The following is a 24,278-nucleotide window of genomic DNA, read 5'->3' on the forward strand; positions in this document are numbered from 1 at the left end:
CATTGGCAACAAGTCAGGATCTTTTACTTTTAATCAAAATATGCAAATTATTAACTGCCCAATTGTTTATTTATATTGTTTTGTGATAAGAGCCCGTGGCATTATGAAATAAAAAAGAAATAAATACTACACCTTAATTTGTTTTGCTGAAAACTTAAAAAAATCTTACTTCCAAAATGCCAGATAGTTTTCTAGAATGTGATTTTGATAGAATGCAAAGAAAACATGATCTGGTACATTTAATGTAGTGAGGTTGCCTGATATAAAATTGTTAATATCCATGGCTATATGGGGGAGGGGCCACGCAAATGAGATTCTCATTGTCCTTTGGTTCTTCATTTCCCTTTAATTGTTAAATAATCTTGACCATAAGCTGCACATGGACTGGCATTTTCAATTCTTTTGACCAGACTGATGTCTTCTTTTAAAAATAAGTTAATATATATATTTTTTTCTTTAAAAATTCAGAACTTCGAGATCAAATTGTATCTGTTCAGGAGGAGAAGAAGATATTAGCCATTGAGCTGGAAAATCTCAAGAGCAAACTCGTAGAAGTAATTGAAGAAGTATGTATCTCAGGCCTGAAAGGCAAGGGCTTTAGCATTTTCAAGGTGTTTGGGGATTTGCTAAGTTAAGAACTTAGTATTATAAGCCAATTTCTAACATGAGAACCATGTACCAATTTTAATCTTCTCTCCTCAATTTCAGACATAGAAAAAGGTAGAGGAAATAAGATCATGAAGATTCATGTACCCGCTACCTGGCTTAATAAATAAAACTCTGAAATAGCATGGACATGTTTCCTGTTGTTCCCCCAGGTTTTGCTATGTAAGGCAAATAGTAGCTACTATTTCAAGTCATATATTTTAATGCCGCTGGTAGAGAAAGAAAAGCATGTTTTGCTTTTCCACTGAATGACTGGTTAAGTTGGGAAGGACTGTCCCTCAGTGCTGCTCCAACACAGGCATTTATGATAGGTGGTAGGATGCATTCAAGTGGTTGCTTGCAGAATCTTTCTTTTCTGGTGTTTTGTTTTGTTTGAGGGACAAGACCTAACTCTGTCGCACTCAGGCTGGAGTGCAGTGGTACGATCACAGCTCACTGCAGCCTCAACCTCCCAGGCTCAAATGATCCTCCTGCCTCAGCCTCCCAGATAGCTGAGACTACAGGCATGCGTCACCACGCCTGCCTAATTTTTAAAATGTTTTTATAGAGATGTGGGTTCCTGTATTTCCCAGGCTTACCTTGAACTCCTGGACTTGAATGATCTTCCCATCTTGGCCTCCCAAAGTGCTGGGAACACAAATGCAAGCCGCTGCACCTGGCCTCTTTTTCCTTTTGAACTGTCTTTAAGAACAAGACCTCTACAATTGCCTTTTATTTGCATGAGGCTTCAAGGATTTGCCTTCACAGTGTTGATTCTTGATTTAATTTGTATCAGTGGTTCTTAGATTCTGTAGCCCAGCGCATCCCAACTGATGTGCTACTGCACCTTGATAAAGTGGCTTATGAGCATGGTGACGTATTGATCCTGTCAGTGAGCAGCCTCATCCAGTTACCTCAGTTCGCATACACATACTGTCATTTTCTTGGAAGCCATGATGTAAAAACGGTTGGGAAGCAGTGTCCGCCAACTTCCCAGTCTGAGCTCCTTTTATTATTGTGGCAAAACATTTTAATGAATGGGAAGAAGGATGATGATATTTTGGAAAGGGCCTTACTGTTAGACAGTGTGTACCAGTTACTAATTTAAACCAAAACCAAAAATAAAGCCTACACTAAAAGAACCAGTTCATAGATTATCTGGAGGTGCTGATGGATTCAGAGCCACTTTCAGGACCATTATCTTTGTTTCTTGGTGTGCTCTGTTCCTCAGTTGTGATTATTTACTGATGATTCTCTCCCTTCCCACTTAGAGGTGTTATTGGAAGACAGTTCAACAATTATTTTTATTATGACTGTTTCAGACATCTGAAAAGGCATAATGAACAAAATAATGGGGCTAAGTTCAGTGGCTCAAGCCTGTAATCCCAGCACTTTGGGAGGCCAAGGCAGGAGGATCACTTGAGCCTGGGAGTTGGAGACCAGCAAGACCTCGTCTCTCAAAAATATTTTTAAAAATATTAGCCAGGCATGGTGGCATGTGCCTGTAGTCCCAGCTACTCAGAGGGCTGACATGGGAGGATTGCCTGAGCCCAGGAGTTCGAGGCTGCGATGATTGTATTACCACTCTCCAGCCTGAGTGACAGAGTGAGACCCTGTGTCTAAAAAAAATTATTTTTAATGAACATCCATATACCTGCTACCTAACTTAATTCACAGAATATTAGCACAGTGATGAAAGCCCTGGTATAACTCTTTCTAGTTGCATAATCCTTGCTTCCTGCCCAGTTTCCCTAAACAGCCATTATTCTGAACTTGGTGTTTATCATGTCAGTGAATATATTTACATGTTCACTACAATACATAGTATTTTGAGTGTTTTTAAATTTTATGAACATGCCTGCTTTCTAAATTCAATATAATGTATTTGAGATTTATCTTCTACCTTGTTATATGTAGCTTTTCTTTATGTTCTTTAAAAAAAAAAACTTTTCTGTAGTATTCTCTTTTCATTTATAGACATCAACAGTTATTTCAGAAATTCAAATTTTTGTGGGAGTATTTATATTTATTTTATTTAAGCCAAGAGTCATCAAAATTCAAAGTTTTCCTTTATTTTAAAAGTTCATGTTTGTCTTCAGTCAAAAGTAATCAACATTAAAAATGAATACCAAAATTGAGTATCAGATCTTGACTAAATGATTCTTGTATTTTCTGGGTGATCTTTAGTTGGATTTTTGCATTAAAAATACGAATCATGGCTGGGTATGGTGGCTCACACCTGCAATCCCAGCACTTTGGGAGGCTGAAGCAAGAGGATTGCTTGAGCCCAGGAGTTCGAGACCAGCCTAGGCAACATAAGAGACCCCATCTCTATATTCTTTTTTTTTTTTTTTACTTTTAAAAAGATATGTATCATTTACATTGGATGGCTAGCATACTGTCATGTTTAGGGGCCAATGCCAACTGGAATAGATCAATAAGTTCTGTACCAGGTACACATCCTAACTTAAATAGCTATCCTTGAAGCTTTAAAGAAGAGCTTTAATAAAAAGTCTTAACACATTGAAACCAATTTCTGCTTTAAATTGTAACTTCATGTTGAAAGTTGAACAGCAATTGAGTATCACACATTGCCATATGTCCTGTTTTACAATTTTTGGTGTTTTCTCCCCTCAAAAATCTCACATTTTTAGGTAAATAAAGTTAAACAAGAAAAGGCTGTTTTAAATTCAGAAGTTCTTGAACAGAGAAAAGTCTTAGAAAAATGCAATAGAGGTAAGTCTGTCCAATCTTTTTTTCTGAAATGCATATGCAGTTTGTTCTGTTTGCATATATTGTGTGTCATTTTACTCCTCTGCCTAAGTATGATTGTAAATAAAATCTCCTATATTGTGTTTTTCTAGCAGTGTGTCTCTCCCATTCCTATTATTTTATTACCCAACTTAGAGTCTGGGGACATCTAAAAGTGATTTCACTTGAGGAACAAGGAACCCACTCATTTTGAAACCTCTTAACAGAAATACTATTTCTGTCTTACATATATCCAGGGATCATGGCCTTTTTAGCTATCCCCTCAGCATTTATATATTTGGTAGGTTATTTAGTAAATCTCAATCCAGAAGAGGTTAGACTGTCTACATAAAACATGTAACATTATGTGATGAAATTGTAAATTAAGAGGATGTAGAAAATAGGACAAAGGAAAGTGAGAGTTAGATTGATATACAAAGTGCATACTTGTTCTGAGGTCTTGCAGATTTCCTGCCTGTCTGTCTGAAATCTGGCTCTGAGCTGTCTGGCAGTCAGTGCAATAAGAGATTGATTATCAGTTAAATGAATCACATGAAAACGAACCTAATGATCAGGAAAAGGAGACCTGGTCTCCTGGTGAGAGGGAAATGTCTCCAGTGGTTATATCCAGAGAAAATTTCGTGTACTTTGGTCAACAGTGACTTTATCCACCTAGTTATAAAATGCAGCATCAACTCTCATGAGGGCTGTTTCATGTGTCTCCCAGTTTAAAACAAGGAAATGATGCCAGAGTGTGGTTCTGCAAAAGTAATTCTGGGAAGTGGTAGGAAGAACTTAATATACTTTCTGTTCTCTCTTTTTCCCTCAGCCACTCTCTTTCCTTGTTTAGAAGCTGCAACACTAACAGGAAGCCTTGCGACCCAGGGCCTTCCCTATTGTTGTTGGTGGTAGCCGTCAATCTTTTTATCATTAATCAATTGGGATTTTTTTAATAAATAAAGGGCCTTGTAGTTAAATGTGGCCAATATGCTGGATTGTAACATTTCTTCAAGTCTTTCTGTATTTAAAGATACAAATGGTGTAGAATTTTCAGTCTTGATTCACTGTGTTAGGAAAAGGGTTCTGCAAGGGTTAATCATGTAGCTCTTGCCTTCAGAGAGCCCTCTGTCTAGAAAGAGAGAAAAATTATGTAAATACATACCTGACTAGGACCAACCTGATTTTTTTCAGATTCCAAGTCAGAAGGGCCAGGACACGTGAAAATTCCTGTTTTATTATAGTGTTCTAGACGTAGAAAAGAGAGTCAATTATCTTGCCAGGGCTTCAGATAGTCACAGTGTTCTTTGTTTTCTTCATGAAATTTCTTTTTTAAATATGCTTGAAAATCATTTAGCTCTCAGGGACCTATAATTCATGCCAAAAATCACCACTCATATTGCTCTACTTACTAGTCTTTCATCTGAGGAGGCTGTAGATTTACAGAGTACAGAGTTTGAAATTCCATGTCATTACACAGCAAACCAGTCCTTAGTCAGTTAGGATTGAAGTGCCCTGGCGGAACAGTGTGTGAAGGCAGCTGTTAAGAGAGCCTTTTGAAAGACTGTGTTGGTATGACTCAGCTCAGGGTGGAGGTGCCTCACCAGAAGTGGATGGACAGTGTGCTGTCTGCCTAGCTTGTGCCTAATATCTAATGGCGTCATCATTCCCTCTGTCCTGTCATTATCACTATTTAACAAAATAAGCCACTGAATGTTGAAAATAGCAAAGAATTTATGTCACTTTTATTTGACAGGACCTTCTTTTTGAAGCTTTCTGTCTTGCAGTAACTCTTTGGTACAAAGCTCTGATTCTTTGGGTCTGAATGGATCTAAGGCTGTTTCTCTCCTTTGTAAATATGGAGAACACTTAAAAATAACTTAGATGTCCAGGCACTGTGGCTCACACCTGTAATCCCAGCAGTTTGGGAGGCTGAGGCGAGTGGATTACTTGAGATCAGGAGTTTGAGACCAGCCTGACCAACATGGTAAAACCTCATCTCTACTAAAATACAAAAATTAGCTGGATGTGGTGGCAGGCACCTGTCTGTAACCCCAGCTACTCGGGAGGCTGAGGCAGGAGAATCGCTTGAACCTAGGAGGCGGAGGTTGCAGTGAACCGAGATTGCACCACTGCACTCCAGCCTGGGCGACAGACGTAGCGAGACTTCGTCTCCCAAAAATAAATAAGTAAATAAATAATTAAATAAATAAATAATACATATTATATATATAAATTATTTTATATATAATATATAATATATAAAATAGTTACATTTTTATACATTTACATTTATACATTTATTTGCATTTAATATTATATATTATATATTTTAAAATATATATCTTCAGGTAATATACTTTCTTTGGTGGAAAATTTAGATTCATGTAAGAAAAGGAAAAAATCTCAACTTTTGCAATTCAAAGATAAGCACTAATAACATTTTAGTGTATATTCTTCCAATCTTAAACAAATCTATATATATACACGTTGAATTTTGTGTTAAATATGTTTATTATATATATATATATAAGACAGAGGAAATACCAGTAAAAGAATTCTCTCTATACTTGCTGGTATCTTGTAAACCCATGAACATCCCTCTCTGCTCATACCTCTCCCTTGAATTTTTATTTCCTTTCTTTTATTTGTAGTTTTGCCAAATATGTATGTTTCCCTAAACAGCATTGTTTAATTTTGCATATTTTTGAACTCTATATAAATGGAATCATTTTTCCTATAACCTTCTGCAACTTTTTGTGTTCGTGAGATTCACGCATGTGGACAGGCATAGCTGTAGTATGTTTGTTTTCGCTGCTGTATACTATTCCATTAGGTGACTACACTAAAATTATTTTAAGTAGTATCCTGTTGGTAGACTTTGGGCTGTTTCCAGATTTCTGCTATTCTGAGTCATGTTGTTATAAAAATTGTTAGACATGTCATCTGATGCACATGTCCAAGAGTTTCTCTGAGACATATGCCAAATGTAAAATTTTACCTTCCATTTTTTTTTCACTGCGTACCAAAGTGTATAAGATCTATCAGTTTACAGTCCTATTAACAATATATGTGTTCCCATGGTTTTTTGTCCTCTCCAAATTTAATAAAACCATGCTTTAAAATTTTTACCAGTAGCCTCTTGGACGGGTGTAAGAAGTGTTTTTACTCTTGATTTGCCTGATTCCTAATGAAGATGAGCATCTTTCCACACGTTTCTTGGCCTTTTGTATATTTTCTATTCTGTGAAATGGCTGTTGATGTGCTTTAGCTGTGGCTTTTAAAGAACAAAAATGAATTCATTTTCCACTAATTTTTGCAATCTGTTTTTAAAAATACATCACAGATGTCTTTCCATTTACTAAGTATGCTTCTACAATATAATTTTGATGGCAGAATAATATTTCTTGTATCACAATTTACTGCTCCTTCAGTGTTAGAGATTATGTCCTTTCACTTTTATCAGCAGTGAGGTGGAGAGCATCCTTGCAACCAAATGTCTGTATATGCACAATCTTAGCCTATGCATTCCTAGAAGTGGGATTATTCAAAGTGTGCGCGTAGTTTTAGATTTTTGATTCACATTGCCAAGTTGCTCTCCAAAAAGGTTTTATCAATTTATATGCCAACCAGGAATGCATGAGGGTACCTGGATGCTGGTATGAAGAATCTTTTCAACACTGTTTTTCATCCATATTCCTGATTATTTGTGTGACTTATTGTCTGGGTTTTTTTTCCTTTATCTTCTTAAGTGTCTATGTTAGCTGTAGAAGAGTATGAGGAGATGCAAGTAAACCTGGAGCTGGAGAAGGACCTTCGAAAGAAAGCGGAGTCGTTTGCACAAGAGGTGGGTATCTTGTAAAAACCTTTTTTTTCCCTTGAGACAGAGTCTCACTCTGTTGCCAGGCTGGAGTGTAGTGGCACAATCTTGGTTCACTGCAACCTCCACCTCCCTGATTCAAGCGATTCTCCTGCCTCAGCCTCCCGAGTAGCTGGGATTACAGGCACTCGCCACCATGCCCAGCTAATTTTTGTACTTTTAGTAGAGATGGGGTTTTACCATGTTGGCCAGGATGGTCTTGATCTCTTGACCTCGTGATCCGCTCGCCTCGGTCTCCCAAAGTACTGGGAGATTACAGGCATGAGCCACTGTGCCCAGTAGTAAAAACCTTTTTAATTTTGTTTTGTAAGGGACCTTATCATACTCTGATATGCAGATGACATATCAGACAAATTCTTGAGGTTGAGTAAGAACTCACCAGTTTGAATTAAGGATCTGCTGGTTTAGGGAGGCAGATAACAGAATAGTATCAAGTTCATTGTCAAAAGATCTGGGCTCAAATTTTGGCCATGTCAATTACTAGTTGTATGACCTCTGAGCAATTCTTCAGCCTCTCAGGGCTTCACTTTTACCATCTGTTAAATGGACAGTAATACAGACCTGACCAAGTGGATTTTAATGGCAAAATTTTTCAAAAGTGTTGTGTTAACTATAAAATGCCATGTGAGGGAAAGGAATTGCATTTGGTGATATCCATGGCTTGTGATGGAAAGTCTAGCTTGGGTACAGGATGCCTGTACATTTCAAGTAGGCTTAAATTCTTGGATGTATCTCCATATACCATCTCAGATAACAGTATTATGGTATCAGTATTTCTCTTCAGCCATTGTGCAGTGCTGTCATTATGCCAGGCGATTCTTCCACTGGCTGTGGAACACTGCCATGTAGTATATTCATTTTCATTATCTCAGCCTTTCACCAGCCTACTGATCTTCCTCTCATGTTAGAGATCAGCTTTGAGCATCTCTTGTTCCGGCTTACCTATTGACATGCAGTCATTGGGTCTTCCATGGCCCTCAGGCTAGCGTCCAGGGGCATGAGGAGTTCACCAGTCGGCTAAACTCAAAAACTGGTCTGCAATGAGATCTCCATCCTGTAGGTGTAGTTTGAATTTATGTGCATACTGTGGGTTGAAGGGAAATAGCTCAGGAAATGTAAAACAGTCCTAGGTAAAGGTATCCAAGGTATAAAAGGAAGACAAAGCATGGCATTATGGGAATGTCATTTGAAAATCTGATTATGGTTTTGTGGGGCTCTTTCTGTGCTTGAGCATAGCTGTGCTAGCAATGAACTCTACCAAAGGTTTGGGCCAAGTAGATCTGACTTGAAATATTATGATTCATTTTATTCAGAGAATTTAATGAAAGGTGAGTAAATATTTTTCTCTTATTACTTGGAAGAAAGGAAAAAGAATTGAAGTGTGTCAGAGCCCTCTGGAAAACGTTGCAGCAATATAAATAATGCAATGAAATAAAACAGTGGAGGGGGTGGGGAAGCAGGGATAATGTGAAGATACCTTTATTGCAAAACTGGAAAGGTTGGCTGATTTTGACCTGAATAGCAGGGTCTCATTTCAAGACATTTTCAGTTTTCCATCTGTTGTTTGCACAATGATGTTAGAATACAAAGCAGCTCAAAGAAAAACTTGAAGACCATGTAGTAGCAGAGAAGACAGATGGAAGATGCAAGGTTGCAGTAAGAGGACAAAAATGAATGATCGACTCTGCCGTTCACCTGGTCTTCAGTCTTAGTGGTTGGTGGAAACAATGATGCTGACATGTTAACCCAGAATGAGGAGGTAGAAGTTTGAGGAGAGAAAGGAAGCAAGAGCAATGGTACTTATGTTATTGGCAGCATAAATATTTGCAGTGGTACTCAACAATTTTACAATATCTAGTTTCAGTCTACACAATAGTGAGAAGAAAACTTTAAAAAAAAAAATAGCACTAGATTGGAACTAGTATATTTTCCTTTTTACATAGTTTCCGCATTCTCAGGTTTTCAACAGATAAGTACAAAGACACAAAACTTAGTTTAACAACAGAGTCCCCATTCTTTTGCATTTTACTTACCACTTAGGGCATGCAGCAAACATCTTACTGTGCCAGACACTGTGCTGACATTGGGAGTCCAGTGGTGAAGAAAGCAAATATGGGCCCTGCCCTCTTGGAGCTTATAGTCTAGAGCCCTAGAAATCAATTTTTAAGGTTAATTTACTTTATATTTTTAGTTAAAAAGGAATATGTGTGCCTTGCACAAAGATACAAGTATTTTCTAAATGTATAAAATAAAAATTGAAAGTTACCCCCCACTCTTAATTCCCACTAGTTTATTTAGAAAACAAAGCCAAAAACATAACCCCCCTCAGCAAGAAAACTATCAGTTGTCTTCATAACTATATTAAATTTTAAAATTTATTCAACATAATTAAATTTTTTGGCCAGGAATGGTGGCTCACATCTGTAATCCCAGCACTTTGGGAGACCGAGGCGGGGGGCGTCATTTGAGGCCAGGAGTTCGAGACCAACCTGGCCTACATAGTGAAACCCCATCTCTACTAAAAATACAAAAATTAGCCAGGCGTGGTGGCAGGCACCTGTAGTCCCAGCTACTCGGGAGACTGAGGCACGAGAATCACTTGTACCCGGGAGGCGGAGGTTGTAGTGAGCTGAGATTGTGCCACTGTACTCCAGCCTGGGCAACAGAGCGAGACTCCATCTCAAAAAGAAAAAAAAAAGAAAAAAAATTACTGTCATCATAATGGTCACCCAAAACAATTCATTTTAATTAAATCACTGGTCTGAAGTTTAAGATACTGTAATGAAATATTGATTACTCTTTCTTAGAATGCTAAAGCTGCGTCTTACCCTTCTCCAGCCAAGCATACATGCACATACTGTCCCTCACTGCAGTCTCTATACCTCTCACTCTCACACAAATGGAAGAAGAATGTGGGTTTCATGTATATACAATTATTTATTTACCTGTTTGACTTTGTAATGTGTTTTAATTCTGCAGAAGAACCCTGTTGTAGTTTCGTGGGCTTTTCATAAATCCCTGCACAGGCAAAGAAGGAAAGCTTCTGACCTTTTTTTCCTCTCTCACAGGAAGACATACTGGGAAGAAAATGTTAGCGTTTTAGTATAGTATATTCATGACTTGACTTCGATTTGGAAATCGTTACTGATCAAGAGCTTAAGGATTGTATAAATCATTCAAGCTGTGGTCTTGCCACGTGGAGGTTGATGGAAAATATTTTTGTCCTGAGTTTTATTTGCTGACTTTTTCTGTTACATGGTGGGTGAAGTTGTTGAACAAACTAACATGAGTGCTGTAGCAAATCATTTTACAGTTCAGAGCTTTCAGTTAAGTTCCAGTGTAAATTTCGTAATGCTGTTAAAACTCTGAAAAGGTGAAGCTCTACTATAAAATTGGTAGGCCAGATTTCAGAGTTTAAGAGAAACATTTCATACTTAGAATCACTCACTGGCCAAATTGGGTAGGGTGTTAAGGAAAAGAAATAACAGGTGAATAGAAATTAATGTTATTTTCAATCATGTAAAGTTGTGAAGATTTGATAAATAACATATATAAATTGCTTAATAAAGTGCTCAATGAAAGTATACTGTCTCCCTTCTCCCCTTTACCCTTCTACTGTTAACTACTTTTATCACTGGGGAGAAACTAATTCGTTTAAAACAAAACATTAGATCTAGTAAATAGTAGAGGAACTTAGCCAGATGGTTAAGAGCTTGGGCATGTAAATCAGATATGGGTTTAAATCCTGGTCTTGTCACTTACATGTATTCTTGGGAAAGTCGCCTAACTTCTTTGAGCCTCAGTTACCTTATCAGTAAAATTAGATGATAGTAGTGTCTACTTGATAGTGTTGTTTTAAGGATTATAAGATATAATGAATGTAAAATGATTCCCACCATGTCTATCACATAGTGTTTAGTAAATGTTACCTCTTCATAGTAGAAGCACTTTAATAGGATTGGTGTAAGGATTAAAATAACACATATAAAATATTTAGTGGAGTACACAAGGTAAGTTCTTGAGAAATATGAGCTACTGCTATTAATATTAGTGTATTTTAAAGCAATAATAAAATATTAAAAACTGAAGAGTAAGACCAGCTTATTGTATAAATATCTTGTTGGGGCAGGAGTAAAGATATTAAAGATTATATAAAAGGAATCATAGCAATCACTGCCTCTAAAACTTGTACAAGTCAGAATTTGCCTTTAATGTCTTAATAAAAATTCCATGTACTTTACTTTTGCTGAAGTTACAGTTGAGGAGATATGTGAGATTGAATGATATATACATTCTTGTAACAAACTTTTGCAGATGTTCATTGAGCAAAACAAGCTAAAGAGGCAAAGCCATCTTCTGCTGCAGAACTCCGTCCCTGATCAGCAGCTTTTGAAAGCTTTAGATGAAAATGCAAAACTCACCCAGCTCCTTGAAGAAGAGAGAATTCAGCATCAACAAAAGGTAACCCCTTTTCTTCTGGAGTTTTAGGTACACACACGCGTACATGCATATACACATATATTTAAGATGAAGGGTGCCTGTGGAGTCAGTCCAGTCATTTACTGTTTCATATTTTGCCTTAGTTACTAAGTCCTTCCAACCACCTTTTAGAAAAAAATAACTAAACGAATTTAATGTTGTGAAACTGAAATTTGTAACACACTGTTGTACACTTTATAATACTCTTTAAACTGTCCAAAGAGTCGGAAGAAGCAAGGGAAAGAGATATAACTCAGGAAGAGCTTGGATAATGCAAAGTCTGGAAATTTGATTTTTGGAAACGTATTTTTTGGAGACTGCACACACTAAGAGGCTCTATTCATCTCAGAGCACTTGTTGGAGGGCATAGGTTTTATTCAGAGAAAATGAAAGTCCATATTAGTAGTAATTGTTTGCTTAGAGAAAATTTCTGATTTTGTAAACTTGCACAAATGTGTATGTTTAAAGACTTCCTAAGTGGTTATTTCAGTTTGATGAGTGGAGCTATTCCAGCTGACATAGTGTACCTCTGTGTGCCAAGAAGAAAGAATAGTCATTGTGGTAGGTGAGAGGAGAATGTGGGAGAAGAGAAGCAAAGAAGTGGAACAAAGACTTTCAAATTAAAGAGACCACTTAAGAAAAATTACATCAATGTTTGTACTACTTATAATGTACCTCATTTGGGAAGGAAAGGCTGTTAGCTGCTACTTGTTATCACCTGTCAAAGCCTCTGTGGCAACAGTATTGACATTTAATCCTTGGAAGTTCTGAAGTTTTTACAAAGTTGGTGGTGAGGTAGAGTTGATTTGTTTTGCCTCACTAAGAAATGTTCATATTTGGTGGCTGGTAAGATGGCCGAATAGGAACAGCTCCGGTCTGCAGCTCCCAGTGAGATCAACGCAGAAGGGAGGTGATTTCTGCATTGGGTACCTGGTTCATCTCATTGGGTCTGGTTAGACAGTGGGTGCATCTCATGGAGGGCGAGCCGAAGCAGGGCGGGGTGTCACCTCACCTGGGAAGTGCAGGGGATTGGGGAACTCCCTTCTCTAGCCAAGAGAAGCCATGAGGGACTGTGCTGTGAGGAATAGTGCACTCCAGCCCAGATACTACGCTTTTCCCATGGCCTTTGCAAGCCTTGTAGACCAGGAGATTCCCTTGGGTGTCTGTGCCACCACGGCCCTGGGATTCAAGCACAAAACTGGGTGGCCATTTGGGCAGACACCAAACTAGGTGCAGGAGTGTTTTTCATACCCCAGTGGCACCTAGAACGCCAGCAACACAGAACTGTTCACTACCCTGGAAAGGGGCAGAAGCCAGGGAGCTAAGTGGTCTAGCTCAGCAGATCCCACCCCCACAGAGCCCAGCAAACCAAGATCCACTGGCTTGAAATTCTCGCTGCCAGCACAGCAGTCTGACGTCAACCTGGTACACTCGAGCTTGGTAGGAGGTGGGGTGTCTGCCATTACTGAGGCTTGAGTAGGCTCTTTTCCCCTCACAGGGTAAACAAAGCCACCAGGAAGTTCGGACTGGGCGGAGCCCACTGCAGCTCCGCCAAGCTGCTGTAGCTAGATTACCTCTTTAGATCCCTCCTCTCTGGGCAGGGCATCTCTGAAAGAGAGGCAGCAGCCCCAGTCAGGGGCTTATAGATAAAACTCCCATCTGCCTGGGACAGAGCACCTGGGGGAAGAGGCAGCTGTGGGCGCACCTTCAGCAGACTTAAACGTTCCTGCCTGCCGGCTCTGAATAGAGCAGCAGATTTCCCAGCACAGTGCTTGAGCTCTGCTAAGGGACAGATTGCCTCCTCAAGTGGATCCCTTACCCCAGTGCCTCCTGACTGGGAGACACCTCCCAGCAGGGATCTACAGTCCCCTCATACAGGAGAACTCCAGATGGCATCTGGCGGGTGCCCCTCTGGGATGAAGCTTCCAGAGGAAGGAACAGGCAGAAATATTTGCTGTTTTGCAGCTTCCACTGATGATACCCAGGCAAACAGGGTTGGGAGTGGACCTCCAGCAAACTCCAGCAGACCTGCAGTAGAGGGACTTGACTGCTAGAAGGAAAACTAACAAACAGAAAGGAATACATCAACATCAACAAAAGGGCATCCACGCAAAAACCCCATCCAGAGGTTACCAACATCAAAGACCAAAGGTAGATAATCCAGAAAGATGAGGAAAAACTAGTGCGAAAAGGCTGAAAATTCCAAAAACCAGAATGCCTCTTGTCCTCCAAAAAATCACAACTCCTAGCCAGCAAGGGAACAAAAGTGGATGGAGAATGAGTTTGACAAATTGACAGACGTAGGCTTCAGAAGGTGGGTGATAACAAACTCCTCCAAGTTAAAGGAGCATGTTCTAACCCAACGCAAGGAAGCCAAGAACCTTGATAAAAAGTTAGAGGAATTGCTAACTAGAATAACCAGTTTAGAGAAGAACAAAAATGACCTGATGGAGCTGAAAAACACAGCAGGAGAACTTGGTGAAGCATATGCAAGTATCAATAGCCAAATCGATCAAGTGGAAGACAGGATATCAGAGATTGAAGATCAACTTAATGAAATAAAGCATGAAGACAAGATTATTGAAAAAAAGACTGAAAAGGAATGAACAAAGCCTCCAAAAAAGGTAGGACTATGTGAAAAGACCAAACCTATGTTTGATTGGTGTACCGGAGAGTGATGGGGCGAATGGAACCAAGTTGGAAAACACTCTTCAGGATATTATCCAGGAGAACTTCCCCACCCAGCAAGACAGGCCAACATTCAAATTCAGGAAACACAGAGAACACCACAAAGATACTCCTCGAGAAGAGCAGCCCCAAGACACATAATCGTCAGATTCATCAAGGTTGAAATGAAGGAAAAAATGTTAAGGGCAGCCAGAAAGAAAGGTTGGGTTACTCACAAAGGGAAGCCCATTAGACTAACAATGGATCTCTCTGCAGAAACCCTACAAGCCAGAAGAGAGTGGGGGCCAATATTCAACATTCTTAAAGACAAGAATTCTCAACCCAGAATTTCATATCTAGCCAAATTAAGCTTCATAAGCAAAGGAGAAATAAAATCCTTTACAGACAAACAAATGCTGAGAGATTTTGTCACCACCAGGCCTGCCTTACAAGAGTTCCTGAAGGAAGCACTAAACATGGAAAGGAAAAACTGGTACCAGCTACTGCAAAAACATACCAAATTGTAAAGATCAACGACACTGAAGAAACTGCATAAACTAATGGCAAAATAACCAGCTAGCATCATAATGACAGGATCAAATTCACACATAACAATATTAACCTTAAATGTAAATGGGATAAATGCCCCCAATTAAAAGACACAGACTGACAAATTGGATAAAGAATCAAGATCCATTGGTGTGCTGTATTCAGGAGACCCATCTCACATGTAAAGACACATAGGCTTAAAATAAAGGGATGGAGGAATATTTACCAAGCAACTGGAAAGCAAAAAAAGCAAGGGTTGCAATCCTAGTCTCTGATAAAACAGACTTTAAACCAATGAAGAGCAAAAGAGACAAGGGTATTACATAATGGTAAAGGGATTAATGCAACAAGAAGAGCTAATGATCCTAAATATATATGCACCCAATACAGGAGCACTCAGATTCATAAAGCAAGTTCTTAGAGACCTGCAAAGAGATATAGACTCCCACACAATAATAGTGGGAGACTTCCACACCCCACTGTCGATATTAGGCAGATCAATGAGACAGAAAATTAACAAGGATATTCAGGACTTGAATTCAGCTCTGGACCAAGCAGACCTAATAGCATCTACAGAACTCTCCATCCCAAATCAACAGAATATATATTCTTCTCAGGACCACATCATACTTACTCTAAAATTGACCACATAATTGGAAGTAAAACACTTCTCAGCAAATGCAAAAGAATGGAAATCATAAAGAGTCTCTCAGACCACAGTGCAATCAAATTAGAATTCAGGATTGAGAAACTCACTCAAAACCACACAACTAGCTGGAAACTTGAACAACCTGCTTCTGAATGACTACTGAGTAAATAACAAAATTAAGTCAGAAATAAATAAGTTCTTTGAAACCAATGAGAACAAAGATACAACATACCAGAATCTCTGGGACATAGCTACAGCAGTGTTTAGAGGGAAATGTATAGCACTAAATGCCCACAGGAGAAAGCAGGAAAGATCTAAAATTGACACCCTATCATCACAATTAAAAGAATTAGAGAAGCAAGAGTAAACACATTCAAAAGCTAGTAGAAGTCAAGAAATAACTAAGATCAGAGCTGAACTGAAGGAGACAGAGACACGAAAAGCCCTTCAAAAAAAAATCAATGAATCCAGGAGCTGTTTTTTTTTTTTAAAAGATTAACAAAATAGGTAGACCGCTAGCCCAACTAATAAAGAAGAAAAGAGAGAAGAATCAAATAGACACAATAAAAAATGTAAAGGGGGGATCACCACCAATCCCACAGAAATACAAACTACCATCAGAGAATACTATAAATACCTGTACACAAATAAGCTAGAAAATCTAGAAGAAATGCATAAATTCCTGGACACATACACCCTCCTAAGACTAAACCAGGAAGAAGTTGAATCCCTGAATAGACCAATAACAAGTTCTGAAATTGAGGCAGTAATTAATAGCCTGCTAACCAAAAAAAGCCCAGGATCAGACGGATTCACAGCCGAATTCTACCAGAGATACAAAGAGGAGCTGGTATCATTCCTTCTGAAACTATTCCAAGCAATAGAAAAAGAGGAACTCCTCCCTAACTCATTTTATGAGGCCAGCATCATCCTGATACCAAAACCTGGCAGAAACACAACAAAAAAAGAAAATTTCAGGCTAGTATCCTGATGAACATCGATGTGAAAATCCCCAATAAAATACTGGCAAACTGAATCCAGCAGCACATCCAAAGGCTTATCTACCACAATCAAGTCAGCTTCATCCCTGGGATGCAAGGCTGTTTCAACATACTCAAATCAATAAACGTAATCCATCACATAAACAGAACCAATGAGAAAAACCACATGATTATCTCAATAGATGCAGAAAAGGCCTTCAATAAAATTCAACACCCCTTCATGCTAAACTAGGTAAACTTAGTAAACTAGGTATTGATGGAACATATCTCAAAATAATAAGAGCTATTTATGACAAACTCACAGCCAATGTCATACTGAATGAGCAAAAGCTGGAAGCATTCCCTTTGAAAACCGGCACATGACAAGGATGCCCTCTCTCACCACTCCTATTCAACATGGTATTGGAAGTTCTGGCCAGGGCAATCAGGCAAGGGAAAGAAATAAAGGGTATTCACATAGGAAGAGAGGAAGTCAAATTGTCTCTTGTTTGCAGATGACGTGATTGTATATGTAGAAAACCCAAAATCTCCTTAAGCTGATAAGCAACTTCAGCAAAGTCTCAGGATACAAAATCATTGTGCAAAAATCACAAGCTTCCTATACACCCATAATAGACAGACAGAGAGCCAAATCATGAGTGAACTCCCATTCACAATTGCTACAAAGAGAATAAAATACCTAGGAATACAACTTATAAGGGATGTGAAGGACCTCTTCAAGGAGAATGACAAACCACTGCTCAAGGAAATAAGAGAGGACACAAACAAATGGAAAAATATTCCATACTCATGGATAGGAAGAATCAATATTGTGAAAATGGCTGTACTGCCCAAAGTAATTTATAGATTCAATGCTATCCCTATCAAGCTACCATTTACTTTCTTCACAGAAAGACCTGCTTTAAATTTCATGTGAAACCAGAAAAAAAGCCCATATTGCCAAAACAATCCTAAGCAAAAAGAACAAAGCTGGAGTCATCACACTGCCTAGCTTCAAACTATACTACAAGGCTACAGTAACCAAAACAGCATGGTACTGGTACCAAAACAGAGATATAGACCAATGGAACATAGCAGAGACCCCAGAAATAACACCACACATCTACAACCATCTCATCTTTTACAAACCTGACAAAAACAAGCAATGGGGAAAGGATTCCCTATTTAATAAATGGTATTGGGAAAACAGGCTGGCCATATGCAGAAAACTGAAACTGGACCTCTTCCTTACACCTTATACACAAATTAACTCAAGGTGGATTAAAGACTTAAATGTAAGACCTAAAACCATAAAAACTCTAGAAGAAAATCTAGGCAATACCATTCCGGACATAGGCATGGGCAAAGGCTTCATGACAAAAACACCAAAAGCAATGGCAACAAAAGCCAGAATTGACAAATAGGATCTAATTAAACTAAAGAACTTATGCACAGCAAAAGAAACTATCATCAGAGTGAACAGGCAATCTACAGAATGGAAGAAAATTTTTACCATCAATCCTTCTGACAAAAGGCTAATATCAAGAATTTACAAGGAACTTAAATTCACACACACACACACACAAAAAAAAAACAAACAGTTTCATCAAAAATGGGCAAAGTATATGACCAGACACTTCTCAAAAGAAGACATTTATGTGGCCAAAAAACATATGAAAAAAAGCTCATCATCACTGGTCGTTAGAGAAATGCAAATCAAAATGGCAATGAGATACCATCTCACATCAGTTAGAATGGCGATCATTAAAAAGTCAGGAAACAACAGATGCTGGAGAGGATGTGGAGAAATAGGAATGCTTTTACACTGTTGGTGGGCGTATAAATTAGTTCAACCATTGAGGAAGATAGTGTGGCGATTCCTCAAGGATCTAGAACCAGAAATACCATTTGACCTAGCAATCACGTTACTGGGTATATACCCAAAGAATTATAAATCATTCTACTATAAAGACACATACACACATGTTTATTGCAGCACTATTCATAATAGAAAAGACTTGGAACCAACCCAAATGCCCACCAATGAGAGACTAGATAAAGAAAATGTGGCACATATACACCATGGAATACTATGCAGCCATAAAAAAGGATGTGTTTGTGTCCTTTGCAGAGACATGAATAAAGCTGGAAACCATCATTTTCAGCAAACTAACCCAGGAACAGAAAACCAAACACTGCCTGTACTCACTCATAAGTGGGAGTTGAACAATGAGAACACATGGACACAGGGAGGGGAACATCACACACCAGGGCCTGTCAGGAGGTGGGGAGCAAAGGGAGGGAGAGCATTAGGAGAAATACCTAGTGTAGATGACAGGTTGATGGGTACAGCAAACCACCATGGCACGTGTATACCTGTGTAACAAACCTGCACATTCTGCACATGTACCCCAGAACTTAAAGTAGAATAAATAAATAATAAAACCAATTTTAAAAACAAATGTTGATATATATGTAGAGTACCTCTGGATGGACAGATGGTAACAGTCCCCTGGGAAAGAGAACTGGAGAACAGGGTGGGAGGGAAAGAATTTTATTCTTTCTTTTGTCCCCATGTGTAGGAATTACTTTTCAAGAAAAGAGAAAAAAAAATGTGTTTTTGTTTCAATTTATGCTAGAATTTAACTTTTGGTTCTGAAAAGTCTAGCTACTTACAGTTAAATCATTTAGCAAATAATACATGCCTAGAACCTACTGAATTGAGCTGAGGTTTAAGATTAAATTGTTGTATGTATACCTTGTTGGGTACTGAAGATTAAAGTTATCAGTGAAATTATAATAATCACTACTTCTAAAACTTATACTCTGTATATATACAGTTATTCTTACAGTCTTTTCATATACAGATGATCCTTGACTTACGATGGGGTTACGTCCTGATAAACCCATGTTAGATGAAAATATTGTAAATCAAAAATAATATACCTAACCTACTGAATATCATAGTTTAGCCTAGTCTACCTTAAACGTGCTCAGAACACTTATATTAGCCTACAATTGGGCAGAGTCAACTGGAAACACAGAGCATCAATCAAAACTGGAAAACTAGAGCATCAATCCCCATTCTTTTTGGCACTAGGGACCAGTTTCGTGGAAGACAATTTTTCCATGGACTGGGGAGGGAAGAGGATGGGGGATGGTTTTGTGATGAAACTGCACCACCTCAGATCATCAGGCATTAGATTCTCATAAAGAGCAGCCAACCTAGATCCCTTGCATGTGCAGTTCACAATAGGGTTCGCGGTTCTATAAGAGTCTATTGCTGCTGCTGATCTGACAAGGTGGAGCTCAGGTGGTAATGCTTGCTCATGCCTGCTGCTAACCTTCTGTGCAGCCTGGTTCCTAACAGGCCATGGACTGGTACCGGTCCAAGACCCGGGGTTTGGGGACCCTGGCTCTAGAGTATCAGTTATTTACTTGCATGATCATGTGACTCACTGGGAGCTGTGCCTGGCTGCTGTTGCAGAGGATTGTGAGAGAGTATCTTATTACACATTGTGAGCCTGGGAAAAGATCAAAATCCAGAATTTGAAGTGTGGTTTGTATTGAATGCGTGTCACTTTCACACCATTGTAAAGTCGAAAAACTGTATCTCAAACCATCCTAAATTGGGGACCATCTATATGTGGCTTAAAATGTTTCTTAGCTATCTGTAAGTTCCCTTGCAGATGCAGCAGTCTTTTAAGCACAGCATATGGTTTTTGCAATTATAAAAATAACATATGCTCCTTATAATACATTTTTAAAATATAGCAAAAGTTAAAGAAGATTAACCAAGTATCCCATATTTTGGTGCATAGCTGAACTTTCTGTAAATATATAACTTTGTAAATATAGTTTGTTTAAATTGAATCATACCATGCATACTATTTTATGCCCTGATTTTTTTTCATTGGTAATATATCTTCTCATGTCAGTATATAGTTAACTATGTGATTTAAAATAGTTGCATTGTATTTCATTGAATAAACATGCCATAATTTATTAAATCAAAAATATTGGTGGACATTTAGGTTATTTGCAGCGTTTTGTTGTTGTAAAGAACACTCCAGGCCAGGTGTGGTGGCTCATGCCTGTAATCTCAACACCTTGGGAGGTCGAAGCAGGTGGATCACTTAAGGCCAGGAGTTCGAAACTAGCCTGGCCAATGTGGTAAAACCCCATCTCTACTAAAAATACAAAAATTAGCTGAGTGTGGTGACATGTGCCTGTAGCCCCAGCTACTCAGAAGGCTGAGGCACAAGAATTGCCTAAACCTGGGAGGCGGAGTTTGCAATGAGCCCAGATCACGCCTCTGCACTGCAGCCTGGCCGAAAGAGTGAGACTCTGTCTCAAAACAAAAACAAAAACAAAACAGCAAAAAACCACTTCCTTGAATGCATTTCAGAGTATTTTTTAAAATAATTTCTTTTTTTTTTTTTTGAGATGGAGTCTCACTCTGTCGCCCGGGCTGGAGTGCAGTGACTGGATCTCAGCTCACTGCAAGCTCCGCCTCCCGGGTTCACGCCATTCTCCTGCCTCAGCCTCCCGAGTAGCTGGGACTACAGGCGCCCGCCACCTCGCCCGGCTAGTTTTTTGTATTTTTTAGTAGAGACGGGGTTTCACAGTGTTAGCCAGGATGGTCTCGATCTCCTGACCTCGTGATCCTCCGGTCTCGGCCTCCCAAAGTGCTGGGATTACAGGCTTGAGCCACCGCGCCCGGCCTAAAATAATTTCTAAAAGTGGTTTTACTGAATCAAAAGCCTTTCTTTTTTTTTTTTTTTTTGAAGACTTTTGATACTTATTACTAAATTTGTGTCCCCCAGGGGTCTTTTAAAATATTACCCGAATTTTTCTTTTGAAAATGGTTACAAAAGTGACTCATACTTAAAAATTAAAGTGTCTGTGTGACTAACAAGCATATAAAAAATGCTTAACTAATCATTAGAGAAATGAAAATCAAAACCACAATGAGATACCATCTCTTGTCAGTCAGAATGGCTGTTGTTAAAACGTCAAAAAATAGCAGATGTTGGCAAGGTTTCAGAGAAATAGGACACTTATACACTGCTGGTGGGAATGTAAGTTCAGCCATTATGGAAAGCAGTGTGGCGATTTCTCAACTTAAAACAGAAATACCATTCAACCCAACAATCCCATTGCCCAAAGGAGTATAGCTCGTTCTGCCATAAAGACACATGCACGTATATATTCATCGCAGCACTATACATAATAGCAAAGTCATGGAGTCAACCTCAGTGCCCATCCGTGGTAGACTGGATAAAGAAAATGTGGTACGCGTTACACCATGGACTACTATGTAGCCATAAAAAGGAATGAGATAATGTCCTTTGTAGCAACATGAATGGAACTGGAGGCCATAATCCTAAGGGAACTAACATAGACATAGAAAATCAAATGTTCTCACTTCTAAGTGGGAGCTAAGCATTGATTACACATGGACACAAAGAAGGGAACAACAGACACTGGGGCTTACTTGACGGTGGAGGGTAGGAGGAGAGAGAGGATGGAAAAAGTAGCTGTCAGGTACTATGCTTTTTTCCTCGGTGATGAAACACCCTGTACAGCAAACCTCTGTGACACACAATTCACCTATATAACAAACCTGCACGCATACCCCGAACCTAAACTAAAACTGACAAAAGTTAAAGTGTCTAGTACATCACTCCCAGTACATTTATTTTAAATCAAAGAGCTGATTATGATTTTGTGTTAATCGTATCTAGAATTTGCATGGTTGTTAAGATGGATCGGAATCTGTTTGCTATGAAGTACGGTCAAACGGAAATACTTGTTTTTTCCCTTTCTTTTCTTTGACAAAGGAAAAACTGTCACCCATGAAAGTCTTTTTTTTTTTTTAATAACTTACAGGTCAAAGAATTAAAAGAGCAACTAGAAAATGAAACACTCCACAAAGAGATACACAACCTTAAACAGCAACTGGAGCTTCTAGAAGAAGATAAAAAGGAATTGGAATTGAAATATCAGAATTCTGAAGAGAAAGCCAGAAATTTAAAGCACTCTGGTAAAAGCATTGAGTAGGCTACTATGTCTTACTACTAATCTTTGAATGACTCATGCCTAGTACAAAACCTGGCTATAGTTAGTCTAGAACATTTACTGAATGCTGTGGGAAAATACGAAGATTTGTTTTTAAATTCCTTCATTTTTAACCATTGCAATTCAGTAGAATAGCTGCTGTATTAAATAATTCACAAATATTTAGACTTCTTTTTTGGACTTAGAGCCCTTATGAACATCATATACAGAATTAAGACACAGAGATACCATTAGCATAGGAGGACCAAACTTTTCAGGGAGCTTCAGAGATGAATATTCATTATGTACTTTATTTTGTTCACTTAGAGTGCATTTTTAGAAAGTATTAAACTTTTTAAACATACTATCTTCATCTTTGGTGTGCATACCACCTTCATCTTTGGTATCTAATTATACACATGAAATAATACTTTTTATATCATACTTAACAATGAACTGGGCAACAATATATCTATTAAATGGAAAACCTTTTAAAACACCAGGGGATACTTAAATCAAAAGATTTATTCATTCAGTTCTAGAAGGCTTAACGGGAATGTGCGAGTTAGATTATTATGCAGGCATATGTGTAAGTCTCTGTTGGAAGGTCGGTAATTTAAGAAGTCAGGTACATTCCCTTTATAATAGCTTCAATATTCACCTCAGATATTTTTTGGTTAATTTTATACTAGAATTTTGAAACCTATGCAGAAGAACCACGTAAGCCTTTTTTCCTTCTAAAAGCATTCAGTGCTTTCTAAATAAAAATTGATTATAATTTATTTTTTAATTGTTCCAAAATTAAGAAATATTCCATTATTTTTAGTGAATATCAGAGTAGCCTGTAGCCAAAGCCACCTTTATTATGAATGGAGGAGGCAGACACTGGAAACACATGAGGTTCAATTCTGAATGCCTTTTATTAATGCTTAGCATCTGCTGTGTGTGTACCCAGCCTTATCCTAGGATATACTACTTGAGAGGCTGAGACAGGAGAATGGTGTGAACCTGGGAGGCGGAGCTTGCAGTGATCTGAGATCACGCCACTGCACTCCAGCCTAGGCGACAGAGCAAGACTCCATCTCAAAAAAAAAAAAAAAAAAGACAGAAGGAAAGGAACCATGCTTTTTGTCTTCAGAGAACTCAGATTCCTCTTGGAGGGATAGGTGCATACACATGAAATGACCAGAGGATTCTCAGTTTTGGAGAGCATAGCCCACACTGCCTATTTAAGTGTTGAGGGTAAATACAAATGGACAAATCCCTGGGGGTACACTTAGTTGGGGAAAGTGGAATGGCTATGGATGGGGAGAGCTACCTCTGAATGCCAACAGTATGCAGCACCTTTTACCCATTATCTCATAGGTATTAGCATCTGTGATATAAACAAGTTCAGTTCCTTGAAGTCAGGTGTTATGTCTTCTGTAGCACCATTCATAGGCACTTTGACATCGTTGATGCTTGCTAAGTAAAATGCCTGCTTCATGAAAGACTTGAAGGAATATGGTGCATTTCCAGAAATATCTTCAAAAGAGCAAAAAGTTTCTGAGTTACAGATTTAGGAAGCTGAATCTGGTTAAAATCAAAGACTCTAGTATTTGCAGTTTTTGAAGGAAATTAA

At 38.6% G+C, this 24,278-nt stretch overlaps 1 protein-coding gene across 2 annotated transcripts in view; it reads left to right on the forward strand.

Moving 5' to 3' along the window:
* The window catches only part of SHTN1 (shootin 1), a 123,162-nt gene that overhangs the window by 55,403 nt on the left and 43,481 nt on the right, over positions 1–24,278 (forward strand). For both annotated transcript variants that reach the window (XM_033181585.1, XM_033181586.1), the window contains exons 6-10: positions 469–566; positions 3,300–3,381; positions 7,146–7,240; positions 11,588–11,734; positions 22,490–22,643. In XM_033181585.1, coding sequence (XP_033037476.1) covers positions 469–566; positions 3,300–3,381; positions 7,146–7,240; positions 11,588–11,734; positions 22,490–22,643 — 576 coding nt within the window. The remainder of the gene's footprint in view (positions 1–468; positions 567–3,299; positions 3,382–7,145; positions 7,241–11,587; positions 11,735–22,489; positions 22,644–24,278) is intronic.

The sequence above is a fragment of the Trachypithecus francoisi genome, unplaced genomic scaffold (assembly GCF_009764315.1).
Source record: "Trachypithecus francoisi isolate TF-2019V2 unplaced genomic scaffold, Tfra_2.0 Contig01579, whole genome shotgun sequence".
NCBI classification, from domain to species: Eukaryota; Metazoa; Chordata; class Mammalia; order Primates; family Cercopithecidae; genus Trachypithecus; species Trachypithecus francoisi.